The 13692-nt window shown below is 38.7% G+C and overlaps 1 protein-coding gene across 2 annotated transcripts in view; it reads left to right on the top strand.

Annotated features, from left to right (window-relative positions):
* Positions 1-13692, top strand: part of vav3.L (vav guanine nucleotide exchange factor 3 L homeolog) — a 126408-nt gene that overhangs the window by 99499 nt on the left and 13217 nt on the right. For both annotated transcript variants that reach the window (XM_018258649.2, XM_041590584.1), the window contains exons 20-24: positions 1568-1704; positions 3151-3216; positions 3532-3566; positions 4482-4598; positions 8921-9008. In XM_018258649.2, the coding sequence (XP_018114138.1) occupies positions 1568-1704; positions 3151-3216; positions 3532-3566; positions 4482-4598; positions 8921-9008 (443 nt within the window). The remainder of the gene's footprint in view (positions 1-1567; positions 1705-3150; positions 3217-3531; positions 3567-4481; positions 4599-8920; positions 9009-13692) is intronic.

Genomic DNA, 13692 nt, shown 5'->3' with positions numbered 1-13692 from the left:
GAATTAGAATATATTTTAAAAACTCGGATCGCATTCTTTTTAAAAACTCGAACCGAATTTTAACTATTACCTAGTTGAATTACACTAAAATAAACTCGAAATTTTAATTTTTAAATTCTTGTTTTCACTTTGCAACTTGATAAATCTGCCCCTAAATATCACAATACAAGGCCGAGTAAATAATTTAGATTTACTTTACATAGCAACTCATAAACCAGTGCAATTGGCATCAGAATTTAATAGTCAGCCCTACCATCAGATTTTGACAGATGAACCTTTCTGCTTAGCTTCAGCAGCTCAAAGCTCACTGAGCATGTGCTGGGTCACTGACACTCCTTACATTATCGAAGATGGTGAGCTCCAGTGACAACTTTGTAGGTCTGGAACATAGGGATACTTACTTTAGGCTGGTGCAGTAAGATCAATATATACAGTGTTTACAGCCATTTTAATTTTTGGGTTTTCATTCTCCTTTAATCTGAAAGGGATTTACTGAGAGTGACAGGCTGGAATTATGCTCTATGCCAAACACTAATATGCCTCTGCTGGTATTAAAGACAGCTTTGCAGTGGTTCATTCCTGCAATGTGAATCGTTCATGCAGCACATGCGCTTTGGTTATCCATAGTGGCCCTTGTCCGACAGGTTCATATTTCTCAACTATGCTCATATGCCTCACTTGGGCTGTTGTTATGTACCAATACCATCTCTTAGGGAGTAATGGAAATGTGATAAAGGGGTGTAGGAATGGCCAATTTCAAGGAACAGTTATGGGAAATTCATGCAGTTATGGGAAAATGTAAAATCTTGAAATACTGAATAAAGATCAATATTTGTACATTTTACTTTAGCGCAGTTTTGTGAAGGAAATAAATTGGTGTTGCCAAGTAGCTCTTTGGTACCGACCTTACTTGCCATGTCATTTGTTGCCTTCTTGGGGAAACTATCTAGGCTTCCCACTGAAGAATGAACTCCTTTTTGGTCTCTGTTGGTGATTAAGCTGTTGGTGATTTTAAAATGATGATAGTCTCTTTTCTGTAGCAGCTACAGTATATAGCATTTGTGTTTTATATTTGAACTTTACACCCATAACTGGATATTCTGGTACAACAAACAATGAAGGATACATTTTTGAATTTGAATTAATCATGTAAGCAGCTAGGAAATAGAATCCCCAGATTGTTATTGTTGTTGATCTTGATCATGACTGAAATATAGTTTGAGCATTTCAAATCTGACATTTCAAATCATTCACTGCATGTTCAACACACAAGGCTCACGGAAAAGAACACTTTCATAAATCAACCCTCTGATGTAGCCTGTTCATGGGGGCAGGAAGAGTCACATCATTATAGTTCCTCTAATGCTAATACAGTAGCACATCCACACAGTCAGTAAGATCTCGTGAGCACTGTCAATATTCACCATCTGGCAGCTTATCTTTAAATGACACTTCCACAAATTATTTTATCGCACTTTGTTAATTTTCTATTTTTTTTTTTTTTAAAGGATTCATTTTTTTCCCTCTTTTTTAAAAATTTCTGTTCGTATCCCTCTTTGATGTTCAGATTTGCCAAAGATGAAAGTAATAAGAAACTACAGTGGATTTCCCTCACCACCAGCACACAGCAGGCCCTCTCTCAGTATGCAGATAGGAGATACCATTGAAGTCCTGAGAGCTGATCCGCACATCTTATTCTGGCAGGTAAGGCTAAAGTACATGAGAATTCTCAGCATTTTTTCCTCACAACTTTCCCAACAGCTCATTCAGTACTCCCTATTATCATCCCAAATGAACAGTCCTCTTTGCCCATTCTACAGAAACTACAGGTGTATGATTATAATTAATTTTATTTATCATATACTGTATCATATCATTTCTATAATACCTCCCTAAGTCTTCTCAATGGTCCTTCATCTGCTTCCTATTATGCTTCTCATTTCTATGTATAACTATAACTTACATAGTAACATAGTAAGTTAGGTTGAAAAAAGACACATGTCCATCAAGTTCAACCTTTTAACTTTTTTTATAACCTGCCTAACTGCCAGTTGATCCAAAGGAAGGCAAAAAACCTCATCTGAAGCCTCTCCAATTCGCCACAGAGGGGGAAAAAAATTCTTCCTGATTTCAAAATGGCAATCGGAGTAACTTCTCCTGTTGCTCAGGATATCTTTCCTTATACCTCCTCTAATATTTCACATTGTTTTGGTGTTTGTCCCTGTCACTGATACAAATAACCCTTGGTTTTCTCTTTATACTCCTCTCCATATAATTCCTCTTGTTGCAATTTTTTGACAGACCTAACCCCTAACATTTACATTTCATGCAAAAATACAGGAAAAGGTGATATATTATAAGCAAAAATTTAATAATAGACAGTTCTTAACTACTCAAACATCCATTGTTTCCTGGCATACCAGCTGATTCACCTGTCAAAGTGTTTCTGAAATATTGTGGCATGGACCAGCAGCATGCCCTTGTTTAATACATATCTTTAACTCTACCGGGGCTCAGTTTAACATACGTTCAGAGTGCCTTGCCTTGCTCATTGTGCGTTCCTCTTGGTTTTAGGACCCATTTCCAGATCTAAGCTACCTGCTGCTTGCAAAGGAAATAATTTAATTTTAACTGCCATATGGAATATTGTTGCTTAAGGATTTTGTGCCCACCCTGCTCACCACCAAGATCAGCACTCTAGTTACTAAATCTGCACTAATGTTACATTGTATTAACAGCATTGATAGTAAATAGCCCTCAGCAATGATATCACTTTCTTCTATTTGAAAGGTTCTCTAGATTAAAAAAAATAGCTTTTCTGTTCCTATATGGAATGTGACCCTGCACAAGCCCTTTATTTTACCTAGCTAACATAGTACTACTCCTACCATTCCTATGATTGCCCAATAATTGTTTATCCTGCCACCTGGCTATCTATCTGTAGCTCTATAACATTTTCCATTTCCATTTTCCATTTCTCCAATCACTGTACCTATTCTCATTGTTTTGATTCCTATGCACAAACAAATGTACATTTACATAAGTATTTGGTTAATCAACATGTTAAGTATCGTTTTCTCTGGTGGTTAAACTGCTATTGGGTTAGTATGGACTAATAGCTTCTCTATTCTTTTTTTTTTTTTTTTATAGGGTAGGAATATAGCCACAGGGGAGCTTGGCTTTTTCCCAAGTGATGCTGTTAAGCCTTGTCCATGTGTAAGTGCAATTTTAATTCTTTATGATGGACTATCCACCCATTAATATTTGAATCTGTAACACATAGAAGGAATATGTATTTGATTCCAAAGTCAGAAAACTATTGAGTTTTAAGAGTTACTAAGTATTTTTTTTTGTTGCACTGACAAATCAAGTTTGAATGTTTATATGAGAGACTCTGGAGAAATGTACTTATTATCAGTAAATCAGAAAAGCATATTTCCTGAAAAGGAAGTGGATGTAGTACAGCTTTATAGTAATTGTTCTGTTAACATTCTAACTACAAACCTGATTTTTCTATAATCCCCACTGCAGGTTCCAAAGCCTGTGGATTATTCTGGGCAGCCTTGGTGAGTAGCTATATACCAAAATATTTCAGTGACCTTATAACAACACTTATCAAATGTCAAAGGGAGATACCAGGACACCCTCTATTTTCATATGTCAGTTTGTATAATGCTAACATTGTATTTACTAGTCATTTCCATTTTTTGACTGAGGGTCTCTTTCTCCCGACGCAGTGCATAAGTATAGTTTTTCTGACATAGAAGAAAAGTATTTTGGTTAGGGTGCATGCTGCTTTATTTATATCCGCTGCTCCACAAGTTCCTCTAGGACAGGGATCTCCAACTTTTTTTTACCCGTGTGCAACATTCAGATGTTAAAAGAGTTGGGGAGCAACACAAAAAAGTCTCTGGGGTGACAAATAAGGGCTGTGATTGGCTATTTGGTAGCCCCTATGTTCACTGTCAGCCTATGGGAGGCTCTATTTGGCAATACACATGTTTTTTATGCAACCAAAACTTGTCCCTAAGCCAGGAATTCAAAAATAAGCACCTGCTTTGAGGCCACTGGGAGCAATATCCAGGGGGTTGGTGAGCAACATGTTACTTACGAGCTATTGGTTAGGGATCACTGCTCTAAGACATCTAGTATAATTTGCTTAATGTTTGATATTGGTGGCATGCCATGTTCGTCTGTCAAGTATTTGGTGTCTGTTTTCATCCAGTAACCTTATATGTGACCACTGGACACAATTTTGCAGGGGATGGGGGGATCCAAAATTGGTCCTCTACTGCAATTGGGCTCTGGGGCAGTGATAGGTTACCACATTGCTCCCTGTAGGTATTGTATCCTAGCTATGACCTGTTCTTAAAATAAACTTTTTGTTTTTGCATCTGATTCGTATGGTGGCTTGGTTTACAGCAAGTACAGTGGCAGTAACATTTCAGAAAATACAAAGCTCTACCTCTTCATTCCCATAGGTATGCAGGAGATATGGAAAGGGTGCAGGCGGAGAGTGAACTAACCAGCAGAGAGAACAGTACCTACCTCATTCGGCATAGGACAAAGGAGAGTGGGGAGTATGCAATCAGTATCAAGTGAGTCATGAAAAGTAGATGTTACTGTCTTTTTCTGTTTGCTTACAGTGTATGTGTGGAATATGTAACTGACTGCATGAATAGCACACATGTGATCACTCTCCCAAAAAATATTCCAGCAGCACTCCGTTTCAGTGAAAATATAATTTATTTGTATGACAAGTGAAGCAACGTTTCGGGCATAACCAGCCCTTTATCAAGCTTCAAGCTTCAGCTTGATAAAGGGCTGGACCAAATTATTCACTTGTCGCACAAATAAATTATATTTTCACTGAACCAGAGTGTTACTGGAATATGTTTTGGGAGATTGGATTTGACCTGGGCAGACAGAGTCACAGTCGGCACCTGAAGCTGCAAAGAGCGGTGAGAATGATTGTGTAGCACTTCTTTCTGTGTATACACATGTGATCGCTGTTATCTAGCAGAGTATGCAGAAATAAGGCATTTTCTAAAATTGCTAAACTGGACTGAAAAATGTTCTGTGGGAATAATTGATGGCATATCAAACTGGGAATCCTAAAGGTTTTCCAGCAGGTTCCATTTAGCAACATCTACCTGACTGACAATAATCAGTTTATTAAAACGTGTTTGACTTCTTTGAGTGGATGAACACTGTTCTGTTCTGTGGGGACTATGCAATATTACTCATGATGTGCTTACCAGCCAAATCCTGACTCCCCAATACATGTGGCAAAAAAGGCTTGTGATGATAACATTTCAGGATTCCTTCCAGGGAGGAAATTTAATTATTAAATGTAAAAGACTTGGAAAATGTTGTACTGAGTGCACGCTGCTCAATAAATAAGGCCCTATGTGTTTCATATTATCCATATAAATGTTTCATAGTGTTACTTATACAGTTCATGGGAGTTTTTAAAGACTCATGAATTTGAAATTCGACCTTTAATAAATGTGCCTCTCAAAGTGATATTATATGGTGATTTTTTTGCCAAGTTATTTTTTATTGAATTTTAAATTTCCCACAAACAAAAGAAAAAATAAATATATTGAAGGTACAAGTTAAAGTCAGTTTTCTTTGCTTAGTTCACATAGTGCATCAATGACAGCATTTAGATACAATTATTTGTTTTGCATGTCTGGAACAAATACTTTCCTTCTAGTATGTAGTAACTTATGCCAAAGTATCTTACTGTCTCTGTGTCCGTAAGGCAAAGAGAACTGCCTTCAGTTATTTCTGTCCTCCGTGATTTTTAATATACATACATTTTGCAATTGGTGTACCAGTACAGTGTAAGAATTTTAATGATTATGAGAGCTCTCACAGATGCTGAAGGAGGCTGAGTAGCCAGTAGCTAGATAGCAGTTCTGCATTTTCTCTCGATCATGCAATTTGATTGTTCAGGACTCTGTGATTCCCATAATCTGCAATGCAAAGGTATTTTCTGAGGTCTGTGGCATGGTGAGGAACCACTTATGTGTCCTTAAAGAACAATAGGCTTTCTATCTTACAGAATGATGTAGTATGCCACTAGAAGTATAATCAGGCATGCATAAAAGTAAAATGGACAGAAGTGATTTTTGCATTAGGACAAAGGGAAGCCCAGAGCCTAATGTGTAATTATTTATATGCAGTTGGGACATGAGGCATTAAAAACGATCACATGTTTTGTTGAAATCCACATAGCTGATTGCTCCATGATTAATAATATATTTAATCTCATGTGCATTCTCTTAAAGTTATACCACACTACTCAATCATTTTCTTGTGAGATGTATGGTGTTGTGTTTTCTACCTCCTGTACACAACCACACATATTTGATAGGTTCAGACAATAATGAGCTATGCACTAGCAGCAGTGCAGATATGTTTGTTTCTTATATTGCCTTCAAGCAAGTTTCTAATGAGTGTAAAACTAATGAATGCAGTCATAGACCGGAAAATAGATGTTTTTTATCCCCCATGCCAATTTACACTTAAAGCTGCAGATATTACACTACAGCAGGGATGTCACATTACATCTGTATTCCCGCCCCACTTTTATCAGATAAAGCTTAAAGCAGCTGGTTTGCCATTCACTTGATAACCTTCTAAACAATTTAGGGCAATGTCCTGTTGTATAATTAACTCACTTGGTAATTTATATTCTTCAAGAGCTTTAAAGTTTGAATTTGAAGCTCTTGGACGACAAATGAGATTGTAGGGATATAGCAGCTGTCTACATCCTGTGGACCAAAGATAACAGTAGCCACAGGGCCGCCATCAGGGGGGGACAGGGGGGACAAGTGTCCCGGGCCCGGGCCTAAAGGGGGGCCCGGCAGGGCTGCACTTTTCGAAGAGACGGGCCCCCCTTGACAGCTCCAAAGCGGTGCCGCTCAATCGAAGTCCCGAACAGCCGAATGTGGAAATGCCAAACAGATGAAGTCCTGAAGCTGCGGAAAGACCACCCAAAGTCATGAAAGGAGCAGACACTGAAGTCCTGAAGCGGTGAAAAGAAACAAAGTCACGAAAGGAGCCTACACTGAAGCCCTGAAGCGGCGAAAAGACCCAATGTCACGAAAACAGCTATAATTGAAGTCCTGAAGCCATGAGTTCAATTCTACTGACACCAATGTGGGGTTTTTTGTTTTGTTTTTTAATCCCATGGCCACCAATGTTTTTGTTTAATACTCTATAGGCCCCTGCCAATTCTTTTAAAAAAATTTTTTATGGGGCCCCAATTTTTTTTTAACTTGTAAAGGGGCCCTGGTGCCAAGGTTTTTTTTTTTTTTAAAAAAAAAAAAAAATTCTTTGGGGCCCCAAATTTTTTAACTTGTGGGGGGGGCCCTGGCACCAATGTTTTTGTAAAAAAAAATGTATGGAGTACCTGACACCAATGTTTTTTTTTTTTAACTTATAGGGGGCCCCGGTCACCAATTATTTTTTTTTAACTTTTAGGAGGGCCCTGACCACCAATTTTTTTAAAAAAACTTTTATGGAGGGCCCTGGCACCACAGTTTTTTTTTTTTTTTACTTATAAGGGGGCCCTGACCATCAATAGCTTTTTATAACTTGTGTGTGGGGGGTTACCTTTTTAGCGCTGATGTCAGTGTGGTCTTTTAACTGTGGTGTGGAGTGGGCAGGATCTGGGGTGGGGCCTGGATGGGCGGGGCCCAGGGGGATCCATACATTTTGTTGTACAGGGCCCGTGATTTCTAATGGCGGTCCTGAGTAGCCTTATAAGCGCCATCCTGTCAGGTATCTAAACAAATGGACAGATATTGTGTGATGTGACTATCCATGGGTATGGCCAAATGCCATTCTGAATCTGGCAGAAAGAGAGGGCTTGTTTGTCTCACTTCCTTATTTCCTGGCACACCATCCACCCACCAAGAGGGTGCATCAGCACCTAAAATTAAATTTTCAAGCTAGGCAAGTCAGGTTGCAGAAGAGTTCCCCTATATATGTACTATACATTAAGCTAGGTTGAAATGGGCCAAACTGCTGACTATATCTGGGCATTTATGTCCACCTTAGGGTTGTTATTACTAATAAAGTTTATTATGAATGCAGTAATAAAAAAGTAAGTACATCAAAAGAAGCAGGAACAATTTGGGGTGGTACTCGTAGGAACCACTGGAGAGAAACTGGTTGTTTCCTCCATCCATTAGTTCAGTGTGTACACCAAAAGCTTCTACTGTATATCTACATTAGTTTATTAGTTGAGTTGGGTGATTTGGATGAAAGAACAGTTTCTCCTTCAGTCCATAAATATGCAATTGCCAGGAAGTATCTGAAACCCGTGGCAAACCTGCCATTAAAGAATTCAGTTATTGTTAGAGGGTTCTGGAATTTGTGTTTCAGCAGCAGCCAAAAGAGCCACAGGTTGTAGATGGCTCATTTAGCATTCTGATTTAGCACTATTGCAGATTGGTAGCACAAGGCACCTTTCTGGAACATTTTTTCTGCTGCTTGCCTCATTTATCATCCATATGTCTTAGATCAATCATGTTCTTGGTGTTTTTACTGCAACAATGTCTGTTTTCTTTCAGTTTTCTCCAACAACCTTGTTTTTAGAAAATATCCCAACACTATATTTATATATAGTATATTTTATAGGGTAATCATCTGGAACCATATTAAAGAAGACCAAACTGGATTTAAATATGATCTTGTAGTTTGATCTTTTCGAACACAGTGCGTTTTTCTTGCATCCTACTAAATATATCCCGTTAATGAGTTGTCAGACCTATTGTGGACAGGATATACATTCTGCTAGTGCAATGAATCTCTTACTCTTGTTTTGGGCCCTGGCCTCAGGTAATTATTGATCCTCTGCTGATTAAAAGCAAATTTATATTCAGAAGTTTTGCATTGCCCGCAGGTACAACAACGAAGTCAAGCACATCAAGATATTAACGAGAGATGGCTTTTTCCACATTGCAGAAAATAGGAAATTTAAAAGTTTAATGGTAAGCATTGATTCTGTTTCCTTACTAAGAAAAAATTGTCACACTGATCTATTGTTTGTTAAACTCTTTCTTCCCAGGAGCAGCTGTTGTCTCTGATAAAATCAAGAGCTGTTTTAAGTAAAATCCAAATGCAACCTTCATCATTCCAAGCAGAACATAAACCTGCAATTATTTAGTCATTCTATGGTAGTACAGGTATGAGACCTGTTATCCAGAATGCTCGGCAACTGGGGTTTTCCAGATAAGGGATCTTTCCGTAAATTTGGATCTCCATACATAGTAAATCTCTACTAGTAAATCATGTAAACGTTAAATAAACCCAATATGATGGGTTTGCTTCCAATAAGGAATCATTATATCTTAGTTTGGATCAAATGCAAGGTACTGTTTTATTATTACATAGAAAAAGGAAATCATTTTTTAAAATTTGGATTATTTGGATAAAATGGAGTCTATGGGGCAAATTCACTAAAATCCGAAGTTGCGCCGGCGAAAGCTTCGCCACACTCCGCCGCACTTTGCCAGGCGTAGTTTCGCCAGCGCTACGCAAATTCACTAAAATGCGAAGTTGCGCTCAGGGAGGCGAACGGTAGCGAAGTTGCGCTAGCGTTAATTCGTCAAGCAAAGCGAAGTTACGCTAGCGATGCCTAATTTGCATACGGTGCCAAGTTAAAGTACAATGGACGTATGTGTAGGACCAAATACATTACACTACACAAGCCTGGGAAAGCTTCATAAAATAAAATAGAGTTGTTATTTTGCCCTATACATGTGCCCACTGTATAGTTTAGGTGCCATATGTAAATGTAGGGCAAGCCCTATCTACTCTATTGCACTTCGCCTGGTCTGAGCTGGCGAAGTAAAGTCTGGCGCAAGAGTTAACGTTCATGAAAATCCGCAAGTTAGTGAATTAGCGTAGTTACGTCCCTTCGCCATAGCGCAACTTTGCCTGGCGTAAGGGTGCGAAGTAGCGCTAGAGTAGGTCCACTTCACTAGCGAATTTACGCCAGCGCCCGGCGAAGTAGCGAAATGTCGTCACGCTGGCGAATTTGCGCTAGCGTTAGCCACTTCGCACTTTAGTGAATTTGCTCCTATGGGCGATAGTCTTTCCATAATTCTGAGCTTTCTGGATCCCATACTTGTACCAGAGACTGAGACTTTTTATTAGATATACATTATAACAGACACAGTGAGATGCAGTAAGATGGCATCCAGTTCTCACACCTGTAGACTTGGATCTAGGTAACTGCAACGCGATTGCCAATCAGTTTCTTTTGTTTGGTGTAGATAGAAGCGTTCTTTGACAATTCGCATTTGGTCTTAATGTATTTTTTTTTTTTTATGTTTTGTGATGCGGATCTCAGGCTTGGAATTTAAGCCATCGGGTTACGAGGGGTTAATTGCCCTAAAAATCAGGGAGTAGATTTTGATGAATGTCAGTGACCCAGACAACCACACAGCTTTCAGTTGCAGTCTGGTAGAATAAGAAGGTGAAGGCAAATGAAAAACAAATTAATTGGTGCAAACACAATTATTAAGATTAAATCCAGTTTTTAGTCTCTTATATAAACATTTCACATGTTAAACACAAGACCAGTTTTATGGTGGGGAAGAGCAGTGTTTTCTCAGTACCCAGAGCATAACAGGTACCACTTATGAAAAATGTTGATAAAAGGACAGATTATATATCTATAGATAAACTTGCAGCCCTCCATCTGATTATGAACCATAACTCTCAGTATCCCTTGACAACCCAAGTACTTCAAAAACTTATCTATTGTCAAACCAAGCCTTCCTTATATAAGACTGGTCAGTTAAAACTGTAATGATTACAATTAGACATACTTTATGCAGTTTTTATGTTGGCTGGGGGATAAAGGCTAAAGCAAAATCAGTCATGTCTGCATGCATATACCAACTTTTCAGCTGAATAGGTCTTTTATTAAAGTTGCACATAATTATGCCCTTTAAATAATGTGTTAATAATAATAGAGATTTTAAAAATATAAATAACTGATTGTAGATGGCAGTAATTGTGAAGTCAGTAGTAGCTCTGCATCTTGCAGACAGACTGACTTGGGGAATTGTACTCATAAAATATGTTTTGTAAGTGCTAGTCACTAAACTAACAAGGTTCCCAGAAACCAGAATGCCCTACTAAAATCCCTTTATTATTCTGTGAATCATCTGAATACTAAAGAAAAATCTTTAGCTGCCAAAATGTTTTCTTAGAATAGTATGCAACAGCCTGCAGGTGGTACACAAACCTTAGAAAGAGAACTGGAAAATCAACATTCCCTGCAGAAGTATTCCTTAGCTTATATTCATATGCAATACATGTCAGAAATCTCAGATGTGCACAATGTAGTCAGTAGTCTTAGTATTATATTATGTAGTCTGAAGTTCTGTTGTCGAGAAAATAGCCTGAAGCTTCAATGATATGACATGTACAACTACAGTAGTGCAGTATGTACAGTAGTCTGGATGCTCAGTAATCTGTAGTCTGTAGTCACTTCCAACAGAACAAAGAAAGGGGATGCAGTTCGCATCTGAGCTCACCCGGATTTCTCTGTGTCCATCCAGTCGCAGCCTTCACGAGTTGCCGGTTACTTCATACCGGTTTCCACTCCTATAATCATCGCATCCCCGTGTTTGCGGCGCTGATCCTGGACAAAACTCGGACAGCAGTGTTGAATACAAAATTCAGGCTTTATTCCATACACACAGAAAAGTGATTAAGCGGTGGGTGGGTATACACGCTGACTTACGCGTTTCTTGCCGGATCCACCGGCACTTCCTCAGAGTCTGAGGAAGTGCCGGTGGATCCGGCAAGAAACGCGTAAGTCAGCGTGTATACCCACCCACCGCTTAATCACTTTTCTGTGTGTATGGAATAAAGCCTGAATTTTGTATTCAACACTGCTGTCCGAGTTTTGTCCAGGATCAGCGCCGCAAACACGGGGATGCGATGATTGTAGTCACTTCCAGCCCAGCCTCAGTAGTACTGTAGATGATCTGATAGTAGATGATCTGTATAGTGTGCAGCTTAATTAACATTTTATTGGAGGAACAACTCACAAAACACTCTTTCTTTTTGCCCTCTCTCCCTCTCCAACACTGCTTATAACTTCTGTAAAGCTTCCGTTAATGTCAGACAGGTGAATACTCAGGACCATGAAGAGCTGACTGGGCTAGGCAAGTCTTAAGGTGGCCATACACAAAAGCTGTATTGGCTTATGTATGGGAGCCTTCGAGGGGTCCTCCCCAACCAGTATCTGCCCGAAAGTTGTCCAGATCTTGATCTGGCAGGTTTAAAAATCCCGTTGGGGCAAGAAACTCTGTTAACAGCTTTTGTTATATGGCCACCTGTAGAGCCAGGGAATACTCCAGAATACTCCAATATGCAGATTACAGCAATCTACCACTAGAGGGAGAAAAATGGAAATAAGACAACCAGAAACCAAAGAACAATGTATCACAGGTGGGCCGACAATTCCTCACTGCAGTTTGACTCAGCTACTGCTATGGCACAACAAAAGAGAAAAAGTCAGAGGAGTGTAGGGGAGAGAGAGTACAAAAATGATAAGAAAGAGAAACATGGAGAATAATAAAGATTTGTGGGTGAGAATAGGACAAAAGAATAGAATGTGGTGGTAAATAAGAAAATATAATAGAAGAGAAGAAAGGGTGAACAGAGACAAATCTAACCTGAAAATGAAACGTTTGAAAATAGAAAAGGAAAGGAAGAAATGCAGAAGAACTCTTAATTCTCATGTAGTTAACAAGCTAGATGCTATTTCTAGAATTGATTAATCTTGTAGCAGGTTGAGTAATTTCCACCCATCACCACAACACATACTGTATCTATGCATATGTCAGGACATCTATCCTTAACCTCTTTAGTTCTGGCTTTGTATAACATAGAGGTATAGTACATTCATTTAAAAACTGTCATATACACTCACTGAAAACTCTCAGTACTCCATGTTAATTAAATCAATAAGCAAAAGAGATAAACACGAATAAACACTGACCATAAAGTGTGAAAGACAACAATGATATCATGAATGCCATACAGCATGAGCATGTGAGCCATAGCTCAAGTAAGTTATACTCCACAACAACCACTGTCTGGAAATCCTAACAAATGTGAGCTAGGCATCTGCTCTGATGTGTCAGCTATTGGATTTTACACTGATAGGCCAGTTTTATCTTATGTCACTTCTGTCAATAAAAGCTGGCTCATGCCTGACAGATCTTCTTGAATGGTTGTATATCATATGTTTGTTTTGCTGTTTGCTTAGTGGAAGAGCTTCTGTGGGGAACAGCGGATTAGGATGTTTATCTGCTTATAGTATGACAGTAAATGACAAACAATTTCAGTTTGTGTCTGTCTGCTTCATTTTCTGTAGATGAGTGCTTGTCTAGAGGAGCCATAGTCCCATTATTCAGTAGTTAAAACTCTGTGCATTGCACAAATGTCAGCTTGTACCTAACCATTACTGGAAACTACAGATTTTAGTATGGGTATGGGTATGGGATTTTTTTTTAGAATGCTTGGGTCCTGCATTATCACCAACAAATCTTTATTATTCTCAACTTTCCTCCCCTCTTACCATTTCCTAAAAAAACCCCAAAAGGATTTGTTTACCATCAAGGTTTAAAGCTACCTTTTTAGATTCAA

Source organism: Xenopus laevis, chromosome 4L (genome assembly GCF_017654675.1).
Source record: "Xenopus laevis strain J_2021 chromosome 4L, Xenopus_laevis_v10.1, whole genome shotgun sequence".
Lineage (NCBI taxonomy): Eukaryota > Metazoa > Chordata > Amphibia > Anura > Pipidae > Xenopus > Xenopus laevis.
The sequence above is the reverse complement of the archived record's forward strand: the minus strand, read 5'-3'. Positions and strand labels throughout refer to the sequence as shown.